We start from the raw sequence: 12,116 nt of genomic DNA, 5'->3' as shown, positions 1-12,116 counted from the left end.
ACAAATGTCTCTGCATACAATTTACGTTTCCTGCAAAACGATTTTGCATCAAAATACCTCAGGACAGTGGCCGGCAACACGATCAGCCGGTCTGCTATCGATGGATCAGAACATCTGTGCTTTGCCACGTAATTTGGAGCGCTGCACTCGGGGCATATTTTAGTGCGGTTTTTGTGAACTTTTCAATGGGAGCGGGCCAGAGCAACCCTGTTCCCGGTGGCGGAACTGAGGGTTACCACATTCTGAGGGTGAGTACAGAACTCGAGAAAAACCTTGCGATATACGTGGGCCTAGCAGGCGTCAGCTTGGAACGTCTTTCGCGAAAAAATTCGCATGCACAGATGTTCTTGAAACTAGCAAATCGTTCGGTCTTAACTGTCACTTTCAATTGTAAATGTGCCGAAACTGAGTAAGTGAACTGACGCGTAGTTTTTAACGTAAATTCTTTTTCTAATAGCCCGATAAATGTACACTATAGTTATGGTAAAAATCAAAGCCAAGACAGTTGAATATTGCCGTCGCTTCACCTAAGATGTTATGAGACGGCTGTAATGCTTTCAGGGCATCGTATTAGCGTTCTATTAGATTTCTTTCGGAACTCGGAAATCGTAAGTCAACATAATTAGCAGGCAGATGACGCACATATTGTTCTATATTTGCTGCTATGTATTTTATTAGGCAAAGATTGAGTCTTTTTTTCAATCCTCTGGCTCGAGTTCCTTTTATGGTCTAAAAATTCGAACGCTAATTGATGGCTGTCCATGGCCGATATTTAAGCCTGTTTTAAAGTAACTCGATTGGCTTTCTGTGGAGTACCCTAACTGTTTCTGGTGTCTTGTATACGATCAAATTGAATGTATTTGCAGGTTCAAGATAACTCTCCGGGCCAAAAAGCTGGGTTAGAAGCTTTTTTTGACTATGTTGTGGCTGTAGGATCTACCAGACTGGTGAGTACCCAACGATTATGAAAGTTTATATTATCTTTTACTCAAAGGTTTACAGCATTTGTTAAATAATTCTTGATTAAATTAAACTGTTTTTCCAGATTGTATCGTGTGACATCATATAGGCGTGACATTATATACTTCTGGTTTTTTGCGGGTTTCTTATATTATTAGATTAATGTAATTATTATTTGTTTAAACCAGACGACATTTAGCTGTTTGGTTCGTTATGGGAACACTGCGATATTAACATCTGTAATAACATTAAGAAGGCTTAATAGGTTGGCTATAATTAACGTGCCATTAAGCAGACATGCGGGGTGCACTGTTCGCGATGGCTTCAAACACCAGAAGTTTATGGCAGCCATCCGTAACAAGATAATCCTTTATCGATGTTAGCTTTTACTTTAGTCATGTCTCAGGCTTTATGGTTAAAGCTTGCATATTGATGTCACTCTTGCTCATTTTACCAAGAGTTTTCTGCGTAGGAATGATATTGGTTTATAAATACGGCGATAGTTTTCTAAATTTTAATGATCAAACGAAGCATTAGAAAACAGTTGCAGATTAGAGTTCTCAAAGCCCCTCCTGTCATCTAAAATGCGCTACCGTCTGAGAAGACCATGGACACGTGCAAAAAAACTACGAATAATGGTTAAGTAATCAACGAAAAAGAGCTTGCAATCGATTGTTCATAATTATTTGACTTACATTAAACTTACGCTTCCCTGTGATTATTATTACAGAACCAGGATAATGATACACTAAAAGACATACTGAAGTCTTCAGTAGAGAAACCTCTACGGATGACAGTCTACTCCTCAAAGACGCAACGCGTTCGAGAAGTACAAATAGTGCCATCGACTTTATGGGGAGGACAGGGTCTGCTCGGCGTCTCCATTCGATTTTGTTCTTTTGAAGGAGCTAATGAAATTGTTTGGCATGTACTGGTAAGGCGCTCGTTAGTTATAATTTGATGAGATGTTCTGATACGCACATAAGTAGATATACCGGTTCAAGATACGTTCTTGGTTTATTTATTCTGAGTATTTTTAGGATTTAACTAAATTAGTAAATTAACCAATCATTCTAATTTTTTGAACAGATAAGTGGTCAATTCGTCCAATTAAATTTGCTTCGTGTTTTTTAGGATGTCACTCCTGGCTCGCCGGCTGACCTCGCTGGCTTGCGATCGAATACCGATTTTATTATTGGTGCGGATTCCATCCTGCACGAGCCGGAAGACCTATTTACGCTAATCGATGCACATGAAGGCCGCGCACTCAAACTGTACGTGTACAATTCAGACACTGATGCGTGTCGGGAGGTGGTCATCACACCACAACGCGGATGGGGTGGCGACGGGAGTCTCGGATGTGGAATAGGCTATGGACTCTTGCATCGGATCCCGATCCGAGATGACCCCATGAGCGAGGAGAAGCGACCGCAACTTACTACCACTGGGGAGGCAAGTTACATTAACCCGTCAGGAGCTCAACAGTTGACGCAGGTCAGTAGAAACAAATGCGCGGGAAGCTTGAAACAATGCAGGAGGTGTTGCGTTTTGCAAACTAACGAAAAACACAAGTATTGATATATATTTTCCAGTCAACTATAAACGCATTAGTAAAATGTTTGTGGAAGTAAATTTAGTTTTACATACTGTTTCATTGAAATAAGCGTTTTTTGCTAGTTAAATCATTACTGCAGTAAACCTCAGCATGTTTGGATATTACAGGCGCAACTAGAGTTGGAACAATATAATCGTGGTCACATGGGTCAGGATCATCCCCAGCAGCCTGTCATGCTGCCCTCACAGACGTACCAGAGTGTGGGAGTTCCACCGGGTACAAAACAAGCTCCTATAGTGAACCCCTTAATGCAGCAGTTTGACGGGATGTCGCTAAAAAGTCCGCCTTCGCCTCCGGTTCCCGTGCCGAGTACGTGATCGTTTTTGGTATTGTCTTTTAACTGTCGGTATAGTAGTGGCGATTGGTTAAGAAATTGCTACAGAGATCGAGGATTTACGGATTTAACGGCACTTCATTGTCCTCCACATTCCCGTTAATATCAACGTCAACTCTATTCTTGCAGTTACTACCGATGGGCAGCAAATACCGCCCCCAGGACCAGCCCCTCCAGCTCCGATTCCACCGTTAGCTGTTTCTCAGTCTTTGACGATGGCACCGAACTCCACTGCCTCGGCCCTCTTCCAGACTTCCGCACCTCCTACTAACGGGCAGCTCATACCTAATTTTGTCTCTGCTGCAGCCATTCCACCGCTCCCCCAACAGCAACAACAACTTCCTTTACAGAGTAGTACCGACATGACTGGGGCTGTTAGTGGGACGACACCTGTCATCCCACCATTGATACCATCATCTCAGCAGGTTCCGTTCCAAGGTATTCCGCCAAGTTCCGTTGCATCTGGAACAATCTCGCAGGGCGCTGCGCCATACCACAACCCCATCGAAACTAATCGGACGTTTACGCCGCAAAACGTTTTAGACAGTTTCAACATTACTACGCCAGCCCAGGAGTCGGCGCAGTCCCTTGGAGCAGGTGGTGACCTAGGGCAGATTCCGACGGCGATTCCAACGGCTCAAAAATCCATTGGACCACCTACGGCCACCCCCTTGTTTGGTTAGTACGATTTGTTTGCTGTGTCCCGACGTGATCGATTGCTTTGTACCGACTGATGACGGATCGGTGCTGTTTGGTACTTTATCTATTTTTCGTTGTCTTAGCCTCGGAAGTCCTTCACGTGGTAATTTTATGCTTAATATGTATGTTAGTTATAAGCGCTGTTTTATCTGTTGCTGTTGACTTAAATTTCACTCTTATAATGATATTTTTTGCAAAGAAAGGAAATGAGGATAACTCATTTTAATGGTGACTTGAGCTTATTCGGAGTTTTCTGCTCCGCATAGTAATGTAACTGTTTTCTAATAAAATAGTGCGATTAGTAGCTCTAAATAATTATATTTTGTGCGAATGTTCGGTTCACTGGGTTGTTATTGTTTATATTTATAATACAAATACTGTTTGATTTTCACAGGTAATTTGCCACTATATTGTCTTTAATTCTTTTTATAATGACGTTTCTAGATATCTTTCATTGACCTTATTTAGTTACATTTTTCGTTTAAATGTTTTGTTTTTGTTTTGATTTACGCTGCCGTTGTTGCGTGCGGTTGAATACTCCACTTACGATCTACATTCCACTATTCTTCTCTGAGATACAGATAACGCCGTCAGATCGATTTCCATAGGTGGGTGTGTATTTCTAGTATTACCAGCATACTGAGAATATCTGAAACTGTGCTTTCGATTTTTGCCAGCCTACAGAAAAAGCTTTAGAGAAAAATGCCTCATATATTATTATCGTTCCTACTGCACATATACACACACACAATCTTACACGTAAATAAACGAACTGCACCCATCTGTCATTGTTTTTGGTTTGAACCTCCAGATAACGTACTGTAAAGCAGCGCATGTATTAGTTTATATAAGTAGTGTGCTTAACTGTCTTGAACTGATCAGTCCTCTCAAACTCAGTCAATAAAAATATCCTCATTGAAAAATGAGACCCAGCGAAGAAAAGGCGGAAGAAGTTTTGTGCTTCTCATTGCACGATGCAGCCTTACATGCGTCTATGTGATTTCTTTGTTTTCATGCGCTTCTTGTAGGTACGCACACGTACTTACTTCTTACTGCACGGTGTGCAAGTATATACTTCACTAGCGGTGTTGGGCACCTGATAGTAGGGTTCGGGAATCACATACTTAGGTGATGAGTATATTATATATATATATAGAAAATTAATGAGACTATGAGTTGACATTCGAGACTTGACATGAGAGGTGGCTAAAAACTATATTTTTTTTTGTGAGAAAGCGGCGTAATTAATTGGCCAGAATAATTAGTTATAGAACAATTAGTTCTCCGCGTATTTGTTTGTTTTATAGGTTTTATGTTTGTTTTGATTGAAATATGGAAGCGCATGGAGTTGTTTTGATAAAGCGGTTCGAAGAACATGTTGGCGATCTTGAGTGAAAATCGCTGGTCTCATTCTACGGGTAGGTCAGAGGGGTGTATGATAGCTAACACATAATTTGATGCCAGTCGACGCATTCGAGAGGGAAGACTAGGTTTTTGATGGTAATAATAAGAAGGTTCCATAATTTAATGTAACCCTAGCTCATTCTAGTCAATGCGGTAATTTGCGGTGACGCCGTAATTTTCATTATACCTGAGCTGGTAATATGAATATAACTGAAATGCTACCCGAAGCCCGTATGTTGTGTGAACTTACTTATAAATATTAGAATTGTGCAGAATTGCAGATGATAACCTGGGTTCTAGACACTCGAAAATTATCAATATTAAACTTTGTTCTTTATTTCCTTGAATAATTACTTCTGTGAATCAAATCCATTTTCAGACATGACTTTGGCAAATATTTCCACTGTCGTGTCTCATGTATACTTTACAGTGTGATAATGCGTGCACACATCAATTCAGGCACGCGGTGACAACTAGGAGAGTCCGTAGTCAACGGTCGAGAATTTTCTTCTCTTCAGTATTGTCTTTTACATAACCTGTTATCGTTGCCTTTTTCTTTTTGACTTTACAGATATGTCCGCTTTCCAGCCAACCGCGGTCACTACGCCGTTGTCATTACCCGGTATGCCACCTATCACAGTATCGGCCACTCTACCTGCTGCTACGTTCCAGCAGGTATTTAGTAGGACCTCTCCCCCAGCCGGTACGGTTCTTCCTCAAACAGCACTCGAAGATAATTCTGGCGCGGTCCCCTCTCGGGAAACTGAACAGTTAACCCAACTCTCGCCACCAGCGTCTCAGCCACCGATGTCAGCGCCCCAGCACATGTAGCCCGGAAAAGCAAAAGGCTTGATCTCTTTACAGGACCGTGCTTTTTGAACAATAATGTAATCCGAACGAAAATGTGTAACACTATTCGCAACTGCAATAATACGAAACTACAATAATACGAATGCACGGCGAAACGCGGTTTAGTGGAGATTTGGCGTTCGTTCAATGGACTTGCTATTATTAACGTTTATTTGGGCTGAAAGAAAATGGCAATGGTGATTAAAACCTAAGTATGAAGTCAATCATAAGGCAAATACGCACGGAAGGCAAATACGCAGGGCAGATACAGTGCGGTTAATGGTCTTTTTATTAAAAGAGTTTTATAGCTCGCTGAAAAAACAAGAGACCCTTCAACTTCAAGAACAAATGTTAAATTAGCACAGACTTTAACGATCTGGGTTTTTCTCATCCCATTGAACTATGGACAAAGAATCAAGGACAGACTGGGCACATATGTTGTATAATCTAATGTCAGTTTCTGTTGTTGCAGTGCGTATTCATTTAACATATAGATTATAAGATTGAAGCGCTTGATCAGAGTAAAATCCTATTTCTTGGGATTTGTGTATAGGCGCAGTGGGTAGTCCCCGGGGAGCGCAACAAGCAAGGTCTTCACGCAGGAAACAAGATTTTTTCGCGCAGGGACTGAGTGAAAGAAAATGTAAATTAGAAATTGTTGAAACAAAAAATTAGAGAAGACATTTAATGAATTGCTGGAAACTTGATATCTAAACATCGCACCCTACCATGAAATATTAATATCTGCAATGCAAGTGAAAAAAGCTGAGTTTTAAACGCAGCGTGCAAAAGCAACCATAATTCAAGCCTTTAACTATTCTTGGCTATACATTTGTTTATGTTCAATGTTAAATTTTTTTAGGTAACCTTCGAAAATGAAAGAGAGATATAATGGCATTGTTTTTTATCGAGAACAACATTGTTAATCTAAAGGTCTGAGAGGTACTGAAGGCTACTCACAGTCCAAGCTCTCCAGAACGGAGGAAAATAAAGTCTGAATTCTGAAACGGACATAGATAAAAAATTTAAAATCGATAAAAGAAAGTCTACCCACGACACAGGGGAGAACGGCTGGAAAGCATCGTTTTATATTTAATCATAGGAATATTCTTGAGTCGCATAATCCCAACCAGAATTTGCGAAACTGAGGGAAAGGTGACGAAGGAGTGAGTATTCAGAGACAGGCTAAACAAGGGCGACAATAAATAGGACGACTAGACGCAGAACAACTTGAAGGACATAGCCAGGAAGTGAGAATATAATGTAAATAATTATCAAACATAATAAATGCGCTATTTAAGGCCCGTGTTTTTATTTGATTAAAAGTTTGATTGTCAGCTAATGGAGTGTAAATATTTGGTTTTTAAACACGGGCTCCGCTTCATATCCTACCAAAACAAAGTATTTGTTATCTGTTGTAGGTCGCGGTGGGGAACTCTCCAGTCTCGAGTCAGTGTTCATGGTAAAATTCTTACCACTAAAAAAGGTTTGCCTGACTAGTAAGGTTAACTAATAATAATATCATTCGTACGAATTGTTTAGCATATACAAGTCGTTCGCATGACAAACGGCATTTGTGAGCTAACACACTAAGACAACAAGAGCTTTTTGATAGTACAGTTTTCAGATGTCCGTTCACGACGCTGGTGGCTAAATCAAATGGGCACCCTTTAGACCTTATGAGGTTCTTTTAGTTGTCTATAGATATAGTGTTGCGAATTCCTATTTTTAAATCTCAATAGATAATTGCTGAGAATAAAGATCATTGACTCCCTTGTATTCTAAACGTTGCCTCAGCCATGAATCTACCAGATTCGTTATCAGTAATTTAAATAATCAATCAATCAAACTTATTCACCTTCATCAGATAGCGTTTCACCTTTATCAGGTAGCGTTCAACAAGTAAATAAAGTAACAGGACATCTTATACAAGTTCATATACATATATGCGTGCTTTCCAATCCAATATATGTATGTGTGATAGATTTATAGGGTTTTCTGTTCACTATACAGGTTTTTGTTGACTTGTTCGACTCACTACTTAAGCCACAATATGAACACGGTTGTATGTTTCCATCACATCTGGTACATGTGAAATAGATTTATAGGGTTTTCTGTTCCTTACCTTAGAAGACCAAGACCGATTCCAACTTAGGCATACTTTTTTTAAGAAACGCATTCAGTTTTCTCGGCTGTGGGCCTTTCGTTTTAGAAGTTTTCTTTTTTGTTGTTATTGCATTGGATTTTTTTGGTTGATTTTTTGCTCTATAAAATTTTTTTTAGACTGTGCGCTCTTTTCGTGATCATTCTTTTCGGATTCTTCAGTATCGTTGCTAACAACATGAGGAATTTCCTTTACAAAAACATCCCTCGGCTTTGACTCGGCCCCGACTTCGTTTATATTTTCCTTGAATGGAACTTCTGAGCATGGTTCAATCTTGATGTTTTCAGTGGCGGTCCATCGTCCTTGTTTTTGGTGTTATTCCAGGGCAATCGATGAGTTAACGATCCTGGAACAAGTACTTTATTGTCCTCTTTATCTAGGTGCACCTTAACCATCGGATTCTTCAAATGCGCTTTAAATGTTCACCCTTTGCGTTTATTTTTTGTGTTGTGGCTACTTACCGCAAGCGCCTCACATTCATCCCTCTTACTTACGGCTGATAATAATTCTGAGGTTTGATGGACGAGTCTAGGTCTTCCGATTATTCAGAACCTTTAGGGCAAGCTTTTTGTTGGTACTTAAGTCATCGGAGTCACACGTCTGTGACTCCTGTGAAGGATTTTCGTTGTCCGAACTTTTTTTTTCCGTCTGATCGTCGGCAGTAAGACTCCCTGGTGAGTCCGCTTTAGTTCTTATAGTATGATTGTCAGAATCTACTGAAGTGAGGACTATCGGGTCTTTCAGTCGGCTTTCTTTACAACAGTTCTTTTTTGCTTTAGCTTTTTCAAATTGCTTTAATAAAATATTGGCTTCTTTGGCGTGTCTCTTTCTATCCACGGTTTGGGTATTTGAAGTACTGCTTGAGCGTGCTGGGGATGCTGTTACCACTGCTGTTTTTTCGAAATCACGATCGCTCGCAACTTTCACTGGTTTTGTGCGTTGCATATTGGCAAACATGTCCTCTATATGGCGATCGGAAGAACCCCTCCATTTTCTGACTTCCACTTTGACATCATCTAGTTGAAGCTTCGGCAGAATTTCCCGGCGAAAGCGTTTCCTATGACCACCATCACATTGAATGACAGGATCTCCCCTTTGAGTTACAAGGTAGGCACAGAGTTTATTCCGATCTTCCAATCGACCAGGGAGTTCTGTCTGGTACCCATGAGTACTGTTGATTCGGAGCTCACTGTTATTTCTGTACTTCTGTGATGTCCTCGTCAAAACAACGCAAAATCCGTTTCCTGGTAGCTCGCCGGTTACAACAGAAAGTCCAGCCGCCAGCTGATTATCATTTTTTATCGTGTTTGGATGTTGTTTCCGCGCAAACGCCAGTGAACTCACTGATCTGACATCGGACATCTTTTACTAGTTCTTCGAGGGCATAGGACGCATTAATATCTGGCGGCAGGTATTACTGCGTTGCTCCCATTAATCGAAAATTTACTATAGCCATAATATACCTGCAAATGGCGAAACACAATAATATACTGCCCGTTTATGTGTGTGTGTGTCCGTGTATATATTCCGGCCGTTCCTCCTTTCGACTCTTGAATATAACCCAGTCTTAGGAAATGCTGGTGTCTAGACTCAAATATCATCATTCTCATTTGTCAAGCCAATTTAAAATATCTAGGTCTCACATTTCTCGTCGTTTGCGATTGACCGTCACGTGAATCTATTTACACCACATTTTCCCGTAAGGCATCACTCTCAAATTGAGTTTCCTTATTCCCTCTCCATGATGGTCAGCGTCTGTGTTCGAACATTGAAATAATTGGCGCCACTTCGCCAGCGCCCCCTTGCAGCCATCTTGGTTGTTTACAAGTCGTTATGACGTCAGGAGTCAGTGTGGTGGTGTCTTTTGTCTTCGAAACCAGCAAACGGCGTCCAGTCTAGGCTTAGCGTGGGGACGCGATACCGGGTCGGACCTATTTGGCGCAAATATTGATTCCTACGGCGATCAAGTGCCCACGGGCAGGATGGTGGATGACAAAGAAGTCCTCTGGTAAGTGTTTTACATTAACACTTCATGTGGATACGTTAGGATGACCAGTTTCGCGCGACACTCGTGTTAGGTGCCAAAACGCCGCAAGAGGCGATTACTCGACGAGTCTAGCGGTGTATATACAATGGCCCGACTAGCCCAAAACGGCTTGATCTCTTGATTTAATTGCACGAAAAAGCCTGTCGAATTGTGGTACCCTTTGGTTATCTAATGAACGTCGGTATTCTCTGTGCGCAAAGTGTATGCTTTTGCGGGCAGTGATTGCCCTCCAAAACTAAGGTTGTTTGACGAAATTGCGCGAAATTATATCTGCGACGTGAATTGATTCGCCTGCCGTTGCCCATGTTGCTGGAGCCGGCGAGCGAATCGTTTTAGAATGCTTCATGGAACAGAGCACTTGCATAGAATTAAGTAGAGTCAAGTTTACACACCTCATGCACGTTTAATTATTTTTTAGGTATATGGTAATTTGTTATGATATTGTAGGGCAAACATACTATCTAATAATGATAGAAATGCTTTCTGCTCGTATTGATGCAGAGAGTGGAGTAATTTTCAGCGATACGCTTTTAATGCACATGCACCGGCGTTTCGTTGGCGATGTGCTTACTCTAGAGGAAGATGGCATGTCGTAAGCGTTATGACGACAGCCCGAGCTGGCTGCTACAGCAGAATCTGATAACTGCCATCTTTGCGATGCGGTGGGTTGGCCTATCGGCTCGATCAATTTACGTGAAATCGTCATGATCTCTTGGCACGAAAACACGACTGGCCACAATAACAACAATAGATATAGCTTTTTGTATGTTTTTCTTTGCACGCGACTAAGTCAAAATCGCTGTTATGTGTACAATTAACACGTTTTATTCGGCTAGATAAATTGAATAACGTTGATAATAAGTCGCTAGTGCCAGCTAAGTAAGCATAGATCGAGAATTTTGGTTTGAACGCGTTGATGTATATGTTATTTCTCATAAATAACTGTCTTGTCTGAGTTTTAGTAAGCTTCACAGTGATAATTGTCACTGAAATGGGGAGCGTTTACAAATGTTTTTTGACCGCCAAGTTTTTGGATGGTTGTGAATTAATAGAGGCGCCTTATTTAGACATGGACTTTACTAGATCACATGCCGAGTCCATTGGTAGTGGGTCGATCACAGTACGAGGTATGATAAACGTTGTTGCCTAATTGTCTGTAGAAAATTTATGGAGCGAAAACTTTTGTTGGTTAAGCTACGGATTCATTTCGAGTATGTCATTATTATGTTATAGCATTAAAAACATACTATTTCATATGAAGAGTTCGGATTTTGTGTGCAGCACATTTGCGAAGTGGAGTGACAGTTTTGATGTGCTGTATGTAGTTTGTTTAATCAAGGAGGGAGTTCAGGCGGGCGCTCCTTGTGATTAGCTTTCTGACGAATATCTTTCTGGGGCTAAAAAATAGTTTTGGGTGTCTTTTTGCTGGCTGAAGAATCCAAACAATTTTTTTACTTATTAATTAATTATTAATTAAACAAATTTTGTTTTAGGAGAATACTCAGAGGAGCGTAACTTTCGTAACCAGAAGAGTTTGAAGTCTTATTGGCGTTGGGGACTTGCCCTAAAAGCTTTGATAGAATTAATGTGTAAAAGAGATGAAGGGTCCAAAGTCCGTTTAAAGTGATTTTATTGAAGAGTTCTAAGGAGTAAACGAATGAGCAATGATCGAACTGAGTAATGCATGTTTGACGCAGCATATACTATCAGTCGTCACATTAACGAATTTTTGTTCTTATTACAGCAAAATGTTTGTAGGAGGCCTCTCCTGGGACACGACCAAGGAGGGCCTCCAAACATACTTTTGCCGTTTCGGTGAAATTGTGGATTGTGTCGTGATGTCCAACGATCAAGGAAGATCTCGTGGATTCGGATTCGTCACGTTTAAGGATCCTCAGGTGTGTCCCCCTATATCTCTTTGAAATCGCTGTACTATTCGAGTGCAATTTTTTCGACTGTTACCATCTCGAGAAGGGCGCTGTGTTCGGTCCAGAATCTCACTGTTTTAGTCACCGCAAAGTGATGCTTTGTTATAAGCTATATA

The 12,116-nt window shown here is 40.8% G+C and overlaps 2 protein-coding genes and 1 long non-coding RNA gene across 4 annotated transcripts in view; 2 read left to right on the top strand and 1 right to left on the bottom strand.

Moving 5' to 3' along the window:
* Positions 1–97: 97 nt before the first annotated feature.
* Positions 98–7,161, top strand: Grasp65 (Golgi reassembly-stacking protein 2). Of its 2 annotated transcripts, XM_022847671.2 has the most exons (8): positions 98–248; positions 867–947; positions 1,691–1,894; positions 2,095–2,454; positions 2,683–2,884; positions 3,039–3,587; positions 4,190–4,216; positions 5,584–7,161. In XM_022847671.2, exons 1-8 carry the CDS (start codon positions 186–188, stop codon positions 5,841–5,843), a joined length of 1,746 nt encoding a protein of 581 aa, XP_022703406.1. In that variant the 5' UTR covers positions 98–185; the 3' UTR covers positions 5,844–7,161. The 2 variants fall into 2 exon arrangements, with proteins under 2 accessions (XP_022703406.1, XP_022703411.1); XM_022847676.2 differs by lacking the exon at positions 4,190–4,216.
* Positions 6,128–9,789, bottom strand: LOC111268716 (uncharacterized). Its single transcript, XR_002685372.2, has 2 exons — positions 9,669–9,789; positions 6,128–9,488 (listed from the first exon to the last, which is right to left on the bottom strand). It is a non-coding gene; the product is annotated as an uncharacterized LOC111268716 (long non-coding RNA).
* A 90-nt stretch (positions 9,790–9,879) lies between these two features.
* LOC111268651 (heterogeneous nuclear ribonucleoproteins A2/B1) overlaps positions 9,880–12,116 on the top strand; it is an 8,116-nt gene continuing 5,879 nt past the window's right edge. The window contains exons 1-2 of the mRNA XM_022847767.2: positions 9,880–10,033; positions 11,817–11,970. Of these exons, the coding sequence (XP_022703502.1) occupies positions 10,008–10,033; positions 11,817–11,970 (180 nt within the window). The 5' untranslated portion in view covers positions 9,880–10,007. The remainder of the gene's footprint in view (positions 10,034–11,816; positions 11,971–12,116) is intronic.

The sequence above is a fragment of the Varroa jacobsoni genome, unplaced genomic scaffold, assembly GCF_002532875.2.
Source record: "Varroa jacobsoni isolate VJ856 unplaced genomic scaffold, vjacob_1.0 scaffold_138, whole genome shotgun sequence".
Classification (NCBI taxonomy): domain Eukaryota; kingdom Metazoa; phylum Arthropoda; class Arachnida; order Mesostigmata; family Varroidae; genus Varroa; species Varroa jacobsoni.
Note: the sequence above shows the minus strand (reverse complement) of the source record. Positions and strands in the feature narration are given on the sequence as shown.

Excerpts from the sequence above, each read along its gene's own strand:
- Grasp65 (XM_022847671.2), top strand. The coding sequence starts at position 186 with ATGGGAGCGGGCCAGAGCAACCCTGTTCCCGGTGGCGGAACTGAGGGT. Across the intron at positions 948-1,690 it reads CTGTAGGATCTACCAGACTG|AACCAGGATAATGATACACT; the intron begins GTGAGTACCCAA and ends TTATTATTACAG. Across the intron at positions 2,885-3,038 it reads GCCTCCGGTTCCCGTGCCGA|TTACTACCGATGGGCAGCAA; the intron begins GTACGTGATCGT and ends CTATTCTTGCAG.